At 45.9% G+C, this 13,309-nt stretch overlaps 1 protein-coding gene and 1 non-coding gene across 2 annotated transcripts; one reads left to right on the forward strand and one right to left on the reverse strand.

Moving 5' to 3' along the window:
- Positions 1 to 2,134: 2,134 nt before the first annotated feature.
- Positions 2,135 to 2,206, forward strand: TRNAM-CAU. The gene has a single exon. It is a non-coding gene; the product is annotated as a tRNA-Met (tRNA).
- Positions 2,207 to 3,120: 914 nt separating this feature from the next.
- Positions 3,121 to 4,519, reverse strand: LOC124708902 (1-aminocyclopropane-1-carboxylate oxidase-like). Its single transcript, XM_047240540.1, has one exon. It carries the CDS (start codon positions 4,230 to 4,232, stop codon positions 3,294 to 3,296), a length of 939 nt encoding a protein of 312 aa, XP_047096496.1. The 5' UTR covers positions 4,233 to 4,519; the 3' UTR covers positions 3,121 to 3,293.
- Between the last annotated feature and the right edge of the window lie 8,790 nt (positions 4,520 to 13,309).

Consider the following 13,309-nt stretch of genomic DNA (forward strand, 5'->3'; position numbering starts at 1 on the left):
GTCACGATGTACACCAAAAAATTTATGTCAGAATTTTTTGACATTTTTTAAATTGTTTTTAAATTATTTTGTATAATGAGAGCATTTGCTCCTATGAGCCAAAACGTCACCTCCCATTTTCTTCTTCTTCTTCCAGCCATAGATTATAGTCTAGTTGAAGAGATGAAGTAATAGAATGACCAAAAAGGATTTTGTAATAAAGGGTGGCATGTTCTAGAAGTTCAGCTTCTCTAACAACTTCCTTATCACCTACTTGTAGTCTAAAAATGCCTTTTTTTTTACCATTGGCAACTCTATGAAAGTGCTATGTATTATTATCACCATTCAGTAACCAATTTTCACTAGAACTAGTGTACCAGAAGAGTTCATCTGCCTCATAATGCATAACAACTCTTTTTGAAGGCTTGGCCTAATTTTCAATTCCTCGTGAGATAACGAATGGATTTCTTAAATAATCTCCAAATCCTGAAGTTGCAAAAGGATCTCTTTCTTTCTCTTCAGTTGGTTACCCCTCATATTAATCCACCAACCTTTTTAAATATTTTCTTTTTCACATTTTCAGCTTCAAAATAAAACAACTTAAAGCATCTTTCCAAATAACAGGAATTAGCCAAGATTTTTTTTTAACTCCATCTATAAAGTCCTCCTCTTTTCCCCACACTAGCTCATCTCTAAAAATAGCAGAAGGTTTTGCATGTTCATTATTGAGGTTCAATATCAAAGGATTATGGTCTGAATGATCTCTCACCACCTTTTGCACCATCGCCAAAGGAAAAAATTCTCCCAACTCTTTAAAACCAGAACCCTATCTAGTTTCTCTAGAGTAGGTTCTTTATGGTTATTCGACCACATGAAAGTACCTCCTGTCATAACTAACTCTCTAAGCTCATATAAATTGATCACATAATTGAACACATCATTTCGTCTATTTATTTCAAGTTCCTTATTTTTCTCAGAAGCAAATCTCGAAAGATTAAAGTCTCCTCCTAGCATAAAAGGTAATATTTGATCAAAACCAATCTCAGCTAGTTCTGAAAGCAAAAAAAATCTTTGTTAGCCTCTTGAGCAGCCCCCATCCACCACAACTAACACCCATTTTTATTGATATTTTTATCAAACACAAGAACTTTTAAATGGTATAACCCTGTAGAGAAAGCCTCCACATCAAGAACTTTCCAGAAAAATACTTGTTTGCATAATCCCCTAAAAACTGATGAAGTTTCAGACCAACAACTGCAAAGAGGGCCCTGTGGTGCATTGGCAATCTAGGTTTTCTTTTCTTCATTTGGTACGTGTTATTTCCTTCTATTTGTTTCGTGTCACATTGATTTGTCCTATCAGATTCGAGATTAAAAAAAAAGGTTTCGTGAAGGCAATATTCAACGTAATGCTTGCTACCAGTTGCGTTAGCTCACGGCGTATTTGGCGCGCTAGTTCTGAGCGAGCATCTGCCGAAGGCAACATTCAGTGTACTGGCCACTACCTGCTGCACTGAAACATGTCGCCTAAGGCACACAATCATCACGCCTATAATACCGATAATAGTTCCGTGACAAAATGCTACTAAAAATAGTTGCACCTTAACATATCAACATGAGTCTTGTTTCATGAAGATATCAGACATGGGAATGAAACGACAATAGTGATCTGGGAGATCATAGCAGAGAAATCGGGACTCAACTAAATAAGCAAACCATAGGCCAAAGAGTAAAGGTGAGAGCTGAAAATAACTCGTAACTGGACATGTAGTTCAAGGTTTATTGCATTTTTTCTATGTATTCGAAAAGCCCGGCAATACCGGTGTTACCACCTCTTGAGAGGGAACTTGTGTAATAGATGAACCATTTTTCAACTCTCCCGAAGTTTCATTCATCGTTGTACCCCTCGTATCATATTTGGATCATATCACCATCTTCTGCTGCCTCCTTAGCGAGTTCACATCACAACTTTACAAGGGTCCAATCTACTCTTTCATCACTCATCAAGCCGAGTCGCACGAGGATGATGAACATAAGGCAGGCGATGGTTACATGGAGTCCCTGTTCCCAAGAGAAACTAGCAAATTTTCACCTCATGCGGCAATTCTGGATGCGAAACTGTATATATAAGTTTCTGTCGAAGTTATAACAAAAGCATCAGAGTGGCGCAGCGGAAGCGTGGTGGGCCCATAACCCACAGGTCCCAGGATCGAAACCTGGCTCTGATATATTTTTGCCGTTATTTTTCCTGTCTATTCTTTGGGTCCTGAAACAAACTTTAGTTTTTCTATCTGGTCCTTTATCTTTCTCTTTTGGGTGCTGAATTATTTGTCAGTCACACATCGGTTGTGATCGATTGCAATTCCGGTTCTCCATAACTAGCCCATCAGTATTCTCTAAAATTAGCAGATGGACAAATCTTCAGGCTCTCTTGTGGAAACTTTCCTAGCTCGCCTCCAACGGCCACCCCTAACCACAACAACAGTCAGCTGCCTTCTCTGGCACCGCCGGCTTGCTTCTCCTTCATCTTATCCTAACATGAGGAAGGATAGTCCATGGATATCGAGGGGCAAAATAATTGACGAGTGCAGTTGAAGCTTCTGTCTTAAGCTCAATTCGTCAAACAATTATGGCGAAATCTTCTCGATTGGTAGTGGTCTAGTGGAGATCTTCAGCTGGGGAGAGTACCCTCACGATCAAATGATAAAGCACAATCCAACAATTTAAATGAAAGTAGGTAGTACTCACTGAAAAATCAGCATCTCTTTCTTAATTAAACACCGAACAATATCCACATCACATTGCTACATCCCTGAATAAACATTCAAGTTTGCTTGTCCTTCATCTTATCCTAACCTCACTGGCATGGTCCACTACACTAGCTACCTCGTTGGTCACCGGATATGTCGAAGAATAGTCGATGGAAACTTAGAGGGCAAAACAGTCACAAGTGCAGTTGGAGTTTCTGCCTTGTGCTCAATTATTATTGACGCATGTCTGATTGAATATGATCGTGCATCATTTCTGGTGAAATCAAATGGTCGATCGAGATCTTCAGTTGGGGACGGAGCCCTATCATAGCGCTGCTCTCACGATCAAATGATAGAGCACAATCCAACAAATTAAATGAAAGCAGGTACTCTGACGAAAATTCAACATTCCTTTCTTTAGTTAAACACCGAACAATCCCCACATCACATTGCTACAATCCTGAATAATCTCGAAAAATATAGTAGATATTTTTCTTCATTGTAACACAAAAGCTCACCCAAAGATCAAGCTAATACTCATGAATAGTTCCATCAATTTCCTTGTTTAAGCTTGAGCTGTCTTTGGCGCCTTGACGACGGCCTCGAACCTGGGCTCCTTGGCCTCGAACTTGTGCTTGCTGTACACGTCCATGTAGTCCCCGAACACGAACTCCGGGTAGGACGCGGCGGCGCCGCCCTCGTCCACGGCCGGCGAGATGGCCGCCTCGAACGCCGGGTTGTAGAAGGACGCGATGGAGCGGCGGTTGCCGTTGCGCATGGGCAGGACGCGGTGCCACGCGCTGCGGTACCGCCCGTTGCTGAGCACCTCCACCTGGTCGCCCGTGTTCACCACGATGGCGTCGGCCAGCGGCTGCACGTCCAGCCACTCGCCGTCCTTGAGCACCTCCAGGCCGCCGACTTTGTCGTCCTGGAAGAGCAGGATGACGCCGCCGGCGTCGGTGTGCGCGCGGAGGCCCGTGACGAGGTCCGGGCGCGGGCACGGCGGGTAGTGGCTCACCTTGGTGCCGAAGGTCGGCGCGTGGATGCCGTCGCAGGTGAAGGCCGCCTTCATGCGGCCCTTGTCCAGGCCGAGGTTCTCGTCCATGGCCTCCATGACCCGCTCCGCCAGTTTCTTGAGCTCGGCGCGGTACTCGCGCATGGTCTCCTTGAACGCCGGCGGGTCGGACGGCCACTGGTTGTCGTCGTGGAGGTAGAAGATGTCCTCCCAGTCCATGTCGTCCACCGGCGCCACCCCCTCGCCGCGCCGCTCCGCCTCCACCAGCGCCTCCAGCGTCCGCACCGGCTCCGACTGCCGGAACGCGGCCTCCCGGAGACGGTAGCTCTCGGAGCACACCTTCTTGACGCGATCGAGGAGCTCCAGTGGGATGCCGTGGTTCACCAGCTGGAAGAAGCCCCAGTTCTCGCAGCCGTCGGCGATCTGCGCCATGGTCTCGGCCCTCTCGGCGCCGTCCAGCTTGGAGAAGTCGATCACCGGAACAACCATGGTGGTTATTTGCTACTGGCTAGGCTCTGATCTCTGAATCTCTGAAAGGAGCTGGTTGTTCTTTGCAGCTGATGGTTGAGATCAAGGGAGAGCGATGGCCTTTTATAGGGCTTTCACTGCACCTGGGCTGCTGCTTCAGACTTCAAAAATAAATACAGGAGAAATTCTCTGCATGTGACGGAAGGAAAGAAGTTTCCGGGAGGTAGCTGGCTAGATTGCAATTTGTTTGGATGCTAATGCTCAGTTGGATCCGGCATATTAACTGCCTAGATCACCTGATTGATCGATCATATCATTGTCCATGACTTCTCTGAACAAGAACAAATCTGTCACCGTCCATATGACTTTCTCTGAAGAACCGTAAACTAACCAACTCTGCGGTCTGGTCTCTGCACAACCATAATATATAAAGTATGACATGGTGGAATCGTACTATAACGGATGCTTGATAGTACTGTATCATAACATGTTTGCTACAGCAACTTGATTGGGAGGCTTGGCTGACAATATGATGTTTTTTTTTTTTTTTTTTTTTGTTGCGTAACAATTGATGGCTCTCCTCTCTCGCTCTCGCCCCCCTCCGCCCCCTCCACCACCTCCCTCGCCTCCGGCCACCTCTCCGGCAGCCCAGCTACCAATCCCACCGCAGCACGCGGCCGCTCCGCCGCAGCCATCAACGCATGCCACACTCCAAAACAGTACCAATGCATCCAGTCCACTTCCAAACCCCCTCCCACAGAAACTCCCACCTCAAACATACTCCATCGACGACAACTCCGACGCCCATCGAGCGCTCCGTTCCTTCCTCGGCGTCGGCAACGCCATGGGACTCCAGTTCGAGCTCGATGCTTGGCGTAACCTAGGTCTGCTCCCTGCGCCCATACTTGCGGACTCATCCGCTTTCCCGCTGACGGCCTCCATCCACCTCACCGATATCCAGTTCTACGACACGCTCGTCGCCGTGCTCCTACAAGCTTGCCTTGGCGGCTCTGCCAACTACTACAGAGTACAAAAAATCACATCCTTCTGCTTTCTCTTCTATACACCATCCATTGCCTCCATGCAACTCCTGCTACGCCAGCCTCCGATCAAAACCAAAAAATTCACACTCATGTTTGACCACATCCTATGCTCGCCTGCAAGACACATCTTCTGGCCTACGACAACATCACACCTACAACCACCGCCCAATCCAACCACAACCAACGCAAACTCCGTCACAACCCAAAGATCGACGCAAACACCACCACCTCAGCCCTTCAACTCTGCAACACCCATGCCCTCTTATCAGCAGCGCCGGCAACATCAACTCTGCAAAGGCTCCTCCAAGGCACTCTCACAGGTTAGCCTAATCTCCTTTGGCCGTGCTTTCAGTGCTTTTGTTTCCAAGATTTTTCACACAAAAGTGGTTACCCCACCTCACGCACCACCACAAACAAACCACAACAAAGAAAAATTTGCAGAGTTCTGGATAATCTTTTCTTCAGATTCAGTCAAACCTAGTGCATTTATCATTAAGAATGTCTTAGACACGCTATTTGCTGGGTACGACGCTTTCTCGGTCAAACACTATGCAGGAGTCCTCTTTCAGTCTCATGCCTCCTCCCAGGAAATTGTTCAACAAATCATGCTTAGATCGATAATCTCTCTCCCAAACATCACCCTAATCCTCTCCAATTCACTACAACGCGCCAACGACATTATTTTCAAAAAACGCATTCATACCGGCCTACCACCCCTACTCGAGGCCCAGCCTTTCTCGGTCTACGGCCCGTCTATCCTGGGCCGACCAACAGGCCGCCACGGCCGTCTGGACATCGCTAGCTCGGCAGGAGATAAGGTAGCCTCTGCCTCTAACCTGCTCCTGCCAAAGCAGCCCTGGAAGCCATCACGCGCCTCTCTGCCGGCCTCGCTAAGTGCAAAATCAATCCCATCGCAACTTGCCTCTTACGGTCAAAAAGCTAACGTCAAATCAATCACTCCGTCGTCTGCCGCCGCAACACACCGAGCCTCTCCCCCCTCCATAGACTGCGACCAACACAACTTACCCAGAGTCAACAGCCAAACCGACCACGCGCCCATGGACCACGCCCACATAGCCTCCGTCTCTCAAAACCATGACCTGAGCCAGCCCATTGATGGCCTGACGCCATGCAACGTCCTCCTCCTGCCATCGCCGCCCACGGCGAGCCAGCCTACTCCCCCTACGCCTTATCCTGACATGAACTCACCATCAACCACGCCATATAGAGATGCTCTTCTGCGCTCGATTGACGTGCTTGCATCGGGAGAGCTGCCGTCGGCTGCACTGCGCTCCGCCTCCGCCCCTTTAAACCGAGTCGCCTCCTTCCCAATGAGCAAAGCATCACTCAAACTTCGCTGCTTCCACTGCCTCTCCAAGCTCCACAAGGTCGCCGACTGTAGAGACCCCATCCGCTGTGCTCGCTGTGGTTCCTTCGGCCACCGCAGCGTCGACTGCCACCCCTCCAGCATCCCACTCGTCCTAGCCCTTCCACCTTTCACCACCGCGCCCAATCCCCAACCCCTCCCCACCCCAATGGCTTCACCATCCGCACCCACCCCCTTCGCCGATGATGGGTCTGTCATCGTCACGGCTCCCAATGGTGACCTCTGGCTCGGAGGACGCCGCTTCAATCTCTCCTTCCGTCCTCCCTACAACATCCACAACCAGCCTGGCCAGCGCGCCAACCCCATCAACTTCTACTCTGAGGGCGAGGACCTTGACGACGATGACTCTGCACCGCCATCGCAACGGGGCTCCGCCACGCACAACGACCCAATGCCAGATCTCGCCACTGACGCCGCCAACGGCATCCTGCAGGGCACGCCGATCGCCACGCGGGCGCGGGCCGCCTTCTCCCACGCTGCACGACTTGGAGGGCCCATTCCAGAGATTTTCGTGCCGCAACAATTCCTCCACGACATCAGCAACCTCGCGTACGCCGTCATCGACGGCAACGTCAGCAGGAGCTTCCCTTCGTTCGCGCTGCCCTCGAGCTCAACCCGAGGTGCCCGCCCTTCGTCCTCGCGCCGTCTGCGTTCGGAGCTGCACTCCTCATCTTCCCTTCAAACGCCGACAGGGACCGTGCCATTCGGCTCGGCCCCTTCACGCTCGACGGCGCCACGGTCACCGTCGTGCCTCCCGACGCTGCAGAGGACATCTCCACCACAACCTACAACGTCATCGTCGAGCTGCGCGCCAGCAAATATCCTCTTCGTCTCTGGCACCCTGCCGGCGCCAACTTCGTCTTCGGCTCTATTGGCAAGCTCTGCTGCGTCGACCAGTGCTGCGTCACCGGCCAGGACTTCACTGTCATCCGCGCCTTCATCCTGCTTGAGCGGGGAAAGAGGGTTCTGATACGCGTACAGCACGCGTCCGTTGGGAACCCCAAGAGGAAGGTGTGACGCGTACAACGGCAAGTTTTCCCTCAGTATGAAACCAAGGTTTATCGAACCAGTAGGAGCCAAGAAGCACGTTGAAGGTTGATGGCGGCGAGATGTAGTGCGGCGCAACACCGGGGATTCCGGCGCCAACGTGGAACCTGCACAACACAACCAAAGTACTTTGCCCCAACGAAACAAGTGAGGTTGTCAATCTCACCGGCTTGCTGTAACAAAGGATTAGATGTATAGTGTGGATGATGATTGTTTGCGAGAGAACAGTAGAACAAGTATTGCGATGAGATTGTATTCGATGTAAAAGAATGGACCGGGGTCCACAGTTCACTAGAGGTGTCTCTCCCATAAGATAAATAGCATGTTGGGTGAACAAATTACAGTTGGGCAATTGACAAATAGAGAGGGCATGACCATGCACATACATGATATGATGAGTATTGTGAGATTTAATTGGGTATTACGACAAAGTACATAGACCGCTATCCAGCATGCATCTATGCCTAAAAAGTCCACATTCAGGTTATCATCCGAACCCCTTCCAGTATTAAGTTGAAAACAACAGACAATTTCATTAAGTATGGTGCGTAATGTAATCAATAACTACATCCTCGGACATAGCATCAATGTTTTATCCCTAGTGGCAACAGTACATCCATAACCTTAGAGGTTTCTGTCACTCCTCCGCATTCACGGAGACATGAACCCACTATCGAGCATAAATACCCCCTCTTGGAGTTACTAGCAAAAACTTGGCCGAGCCTCTACTAATAACGGAGAGCATGCAAGATCATAAACAACACATAGATATAAATTGATAATCAACATAACATAGTATTCTCTATCCATCGGATCCCAACAAACACAACATATAGCATTACAGATAGATGATCTTGATCATGTTCGGTAGCTCACAAGATCCGACAATGAAGCACATAAGGAGAAGACAACCATCTAGCTACTGCTATGGACCCATAGTCCAGGGGTAGACTACTCACTCATCACTCCGGAGGCGACCATGGCGGTGTAGAGTCCTCCGGGAGATGAATCCCCTCTCCGGCGGGGTGCCGGAGGCGATCTCCTCGAATCCCCCGAGATGGGATTGGCGGCGGTGGCGTCTCCGGAAGGTTTTCCGTATCGTGGCTCTCGGTATCGGGGGTTTCGCGACGAAGGCTATTTGTAGGCGGAAGGGCAGGTCAAGGGGCGTCACGAGGGGCCCACACAGTAGGTCGGCGCGGCCAAGGGCTGGACCGCGCCGCCCTAGCGTGGCGCCGCCTCGTGGCCCCACTTCGTCAGCTCTCCGGTCTTTTGGAAGCTTCGTGTGAAAATAGGCCCCTGGGCGTTGATTTCGTCCAATTCCGAGAATATTTCCTTACTAGGATTTCTGAAACCAAAAACAGCGAGAAACAGACAATCGGCTCTTCGGCATCTCGTTAATAGGTTAGTTCCGGAAAATGCATAAATATGACATAAAGTATGCATAAAACATGTAGATATCATCAATAATGTGGCATGGAACATAAGAAATTATCGATACGTCGGAGACGTATCAGCATCCCCAAGCTTAGTTTCTGCTCGTCCCGAGCAGGTAAACGATAACAAAGATAATTTCTGGAGTGACATGCCATCATAACCTTGATCATACTATTGTAAGCATATGTAATGAATGCAGTGATCCAAACAATGTAAATGACATGAGTAAACAACTGAATCATAAAACAAAGACTTTTCATGAATAGTACTTCAAGACAAGCATCAATAAGTCTTGCATAAGAGTTAACTCATAAAGCAATAATTCATAGTAGAGGTATTGAAGCAACACAAAGGAAGATGAAGTTTCAGCGGTTGCTTTCAACTTATAACATGTATATCTCATGGATAATTGTCAATGCAAAGTAATATAACAAGTGCAATATGCAAGTATGTAGGAATCAATGCACAGTTCACACAAGTGTTTGCTTCTTGAGGTGGAGAGAAATAGGTGAACTGACTCAACAATAAAAGTAAAAGAAAGGCCCTTCAAAGAGGAAAGCATCGATTGCTATATTTGTGCTAGAGCTTTGATTTTGAAAACAAGAAACAATTTTGTCAACGGTAGTAATAAAGCATATGTGTTATGTAAATTATATCCTACAAGTTGCAAGCCTCATGCATAGTATACTAATAGTGCCCGCACCTTGTCCTAATTAGCTCGGATTACCTGGATTATCATTGCAATGCATATGTTTTAACCAAGTGTCACAAAGGGGTACCTCTATGCCGCCTCGTACAAAGGTCTAAGGAGAAAGCTCGCATCGGATTTCTCGCTATTGATTATTCTCAACTTAGACATCCATACCGGGACAACATAGACAACGAGATAATGGACTCCTCTTTTATGCATAAGCATTCAACAACAATTAATTTTCTCATATGAGATTGAGGATATTTGTCCAAAACTGAAACTTCCACCATGGATCATGGCTTTAGTTAGCGGCCCAATGTTCTTCTCTAAAATTATGCAATGCTCTAACCATTTTAGTGGTAAATCTCCCTTACTTCAGACAAGACGGACATGCATAGCAACTCACATGATATTCAACAAAGAGTAGTTGATGGCGTCCCCAGGAACATGGTTATCGCACAACAAGCAACTTAATAAGAGATAAAGTGCATAATTACATATTCAATACCACAATAGTTTTTAGGCTATTTGTCCCATGAGCTATATATTGTAAAGGTAGAGGATATAAATCTTAAAGGTAGCACTCAAGCAATTTACTTTGGAATGGAGGAGAAATACCATGTAGTAGGTAGGTATGGTGGACACAAATGGCATAGTGGTTGGCTCAAGGATTTGGATGCATGAGAAGTATTCCCTCTCGATACAAGGTTTAGGCTAGCAAGGCTATTTGAAACAAACACAAGGATGAAGCGGTGCATCAAAACTCACATAAAAGACATATTGTAAACATTATAAGACTCTACACCGTCTTCCTTGTTGTTCAAACTCAATACTAGAAATTATCTAGACCTTAGAGAGACCAATTATGCAAACCAAATTTTAGCAAGCTCTGTGTATTTCTTCATTAATAGGTGCAAAGTATATGATGCAAGAGCTTAAACATGAGCACAAAAATTGCCAAGTATCACATTATCCAAGACATTATAGCAATTACTACATGTATCATTTTCCAATTCCAACCATATAACAATTTAACGAAGAAGAAACTTCGCCATGAATATTATGAGTAAAGCCTAAGGACATATTTGTCCATATGCAACAGCGGAGCGTGTCTCTCTCCCACACAAAGAATGCTAGGATCCATTTTATTCAAACAAAAACAAAAACAAAAACAAAAACAAACCGACGCTCCAAGCAAAGCACATAAGATGTGATGGAATAAAAATATAGTTTCAGGGGAGGAACCCGATAATGTTGTCGATGAAGAAGGGGATGCCTTGGGCATCCCAAGCTTAGACAGCTTGAGTCTTCTTAATATATGCAGGGGTGAACCACCGGGGTATCCCCAAGCTTAGAGCTTTCACTCTCCTTGATCATGTTGTATCATCTCCCTCTCTTGATCCTTGAAAACTTCCTCCACACCAAACTCAAAACAACTCATTAGAGAGTTAGTGCACAATCAAAATATACATGTTCAGAGGTGACATAATCATTATTTACACTTCTGGACATTGCACAAAGCTACTGAAAGTCAATGGAATCGAAAAATCCATCAAGCATATCAAAACAGGCAATGCGAAATAAAAGGCAGAATCTGTCAAAACAGAACAGTTCGTAAAGACGAATTTTATTGAGGCACCAGACTTGCTCAAATGAAAATGCTCAAATTGAATGAAAATTGCGTACATATCTGAGGATCACTCACGTAAATTGGCATAATTTTCTGAGTTACCTACAGAGAATTAGGCACAGATTCGTGACAGCAAAGAAATCTGTTTCTGCGCAGTAATCCAAATCTAGTATGAACCTTACTATCAACGACTTTACTTGGCACAACAATGCACAAAACTAAGATAAGGAGAGGTTGCTACAGTAGTAAACAACTTCCAAGACTCAAATATAAAATAAAGGTACTGTAGTAAAAATATGGGTTGTCTCACATAAGCGCTTTTGTTTAACGCCTTTCAGCTAGGCGCAGAAAGTGTATATCAAGTATTATCGAGAGGTAAAGCATCAACATTGGTGTTGGGAGTTTTCTCAACTATGCACTTTATCTTATCTATGTGAGTTTCAGAGGCTCCCTTTTCATTATTCTTAGGTTTGCTATCCTCATCAAACAAATTTTCAGGTACAAGCCAACCATAATTATTTTCTAGAGCGTCACTCATTCCTAGGAGCTTACAAGGTATTGTTGTCTTAATCTCCCCACCATCATTAATATTATTAGTGTACCTTACTCTCTCCATGTCCATCTTTTCAAGGATACTAACAAAATTGGTATAAGAACCAAGCATCTTATATTTAATAAAGACCTTTCTAGCCTCTCTTGCTACACCACCAAATTCTTTAAGAAGGGTTTCTAAAACAAAATCTTTCTTTTCCCCTTCTTCCATATCACCGAGTGTAAGAAACATGTGTTGGATTATAGGATTGAGATTAACAAATTTAGTTTCCAACATGCGAACTAAAGAAGCAGCAGCAATTTCATAAGTAGGAGCAAGTTCTACCAAGTGTCTATCTTCAAAATCTTCAACGGTACTAACATGATTGAAAAATTCTTCTATATTATTTCTCCCAATTATAGACCCACATCCCACCGGTATGTCTTTTAGGGTGAACTTAGGAGGAAACATGATGAAATAAACCTAAGCAAATGCAAGTAACTAATTTTTTTGTGTTTTTAATATAGAGTGCAAGACAGTAAATAAAGTAAAACTAGCAACTATTTTTTTTTGTATTTTGATATAATGCAGCAAACAAAGTAGTAAATAAAATAATGCAAGACAAAAACAAAGTAAAGAGATTGGGATGTGGAGACTCCCCTTGCAGCGTGTCTTGATCTCCCCGGCAACGGCGCCAAAAAAAGAGCTTGATACGCGTACAGCACGCGTCCGTTGGGAACCCCAAGAGGAAGGTGTGATGCGTACAACGGCAAGTTTTTCCCTCAGTATGAAACCAAGGTTTATCGAACCAGTAGGAGCCAAGAAGCACGTTGAAGGTTGATGGCGGCGAGATGTAGTGCGGCGCAACACCAGGGATTCCGGCGCCAACGTGGAACCTGCACAACACAACCAAAGTACTTTGCCCCAACGAAACGAGTGAGGTTGTCAATCTCACCGGCTTGCTCGTAACAAAGGATTAGATGTATAGTGTGGATGATGATTGTTTGCGAGAGAACGAGTAGAACAAGTATTGCGATAGATTGTATTCGATGTAAAATAATGGACCGGGGTCCACAGTTCACTAGAGGTGTCTCTCCAATAAGATAAATAGCATGTTGGGTGAACAAATTACAGTTGGGCAATTGACAAATAGAGAGGGCATGACCATGCACATACATGATATGATGAGTATTGTGAGATTTAATTGGGCATTACGACAAAGTACATAGACCGCTATCCAGCATGCATCTATGCCTAAAAAGTCCACCTTCGAGTTATCATCCGAACCCCTTCCGGTATTAAGTTGAAAACAACGGACAATTGCATTAAGTATG

Source organism: Lolium rigidum, chromosome 4 (assembly GCF_022539505.1).
Source record: "Lolium rigidum isolate FL_2022 chromosome 4, APGP_CSIRO_Lrig_0.1, whole genome shotgun sequence".
In the NCBI taxonomy this organism is placed as follows: domain Eukaryota; kingdom Viridiplantae; phylum Streptophyta; class Magnoliopsida; order Poales; family Poaceae; genus Lolium; species Lolium rigidum.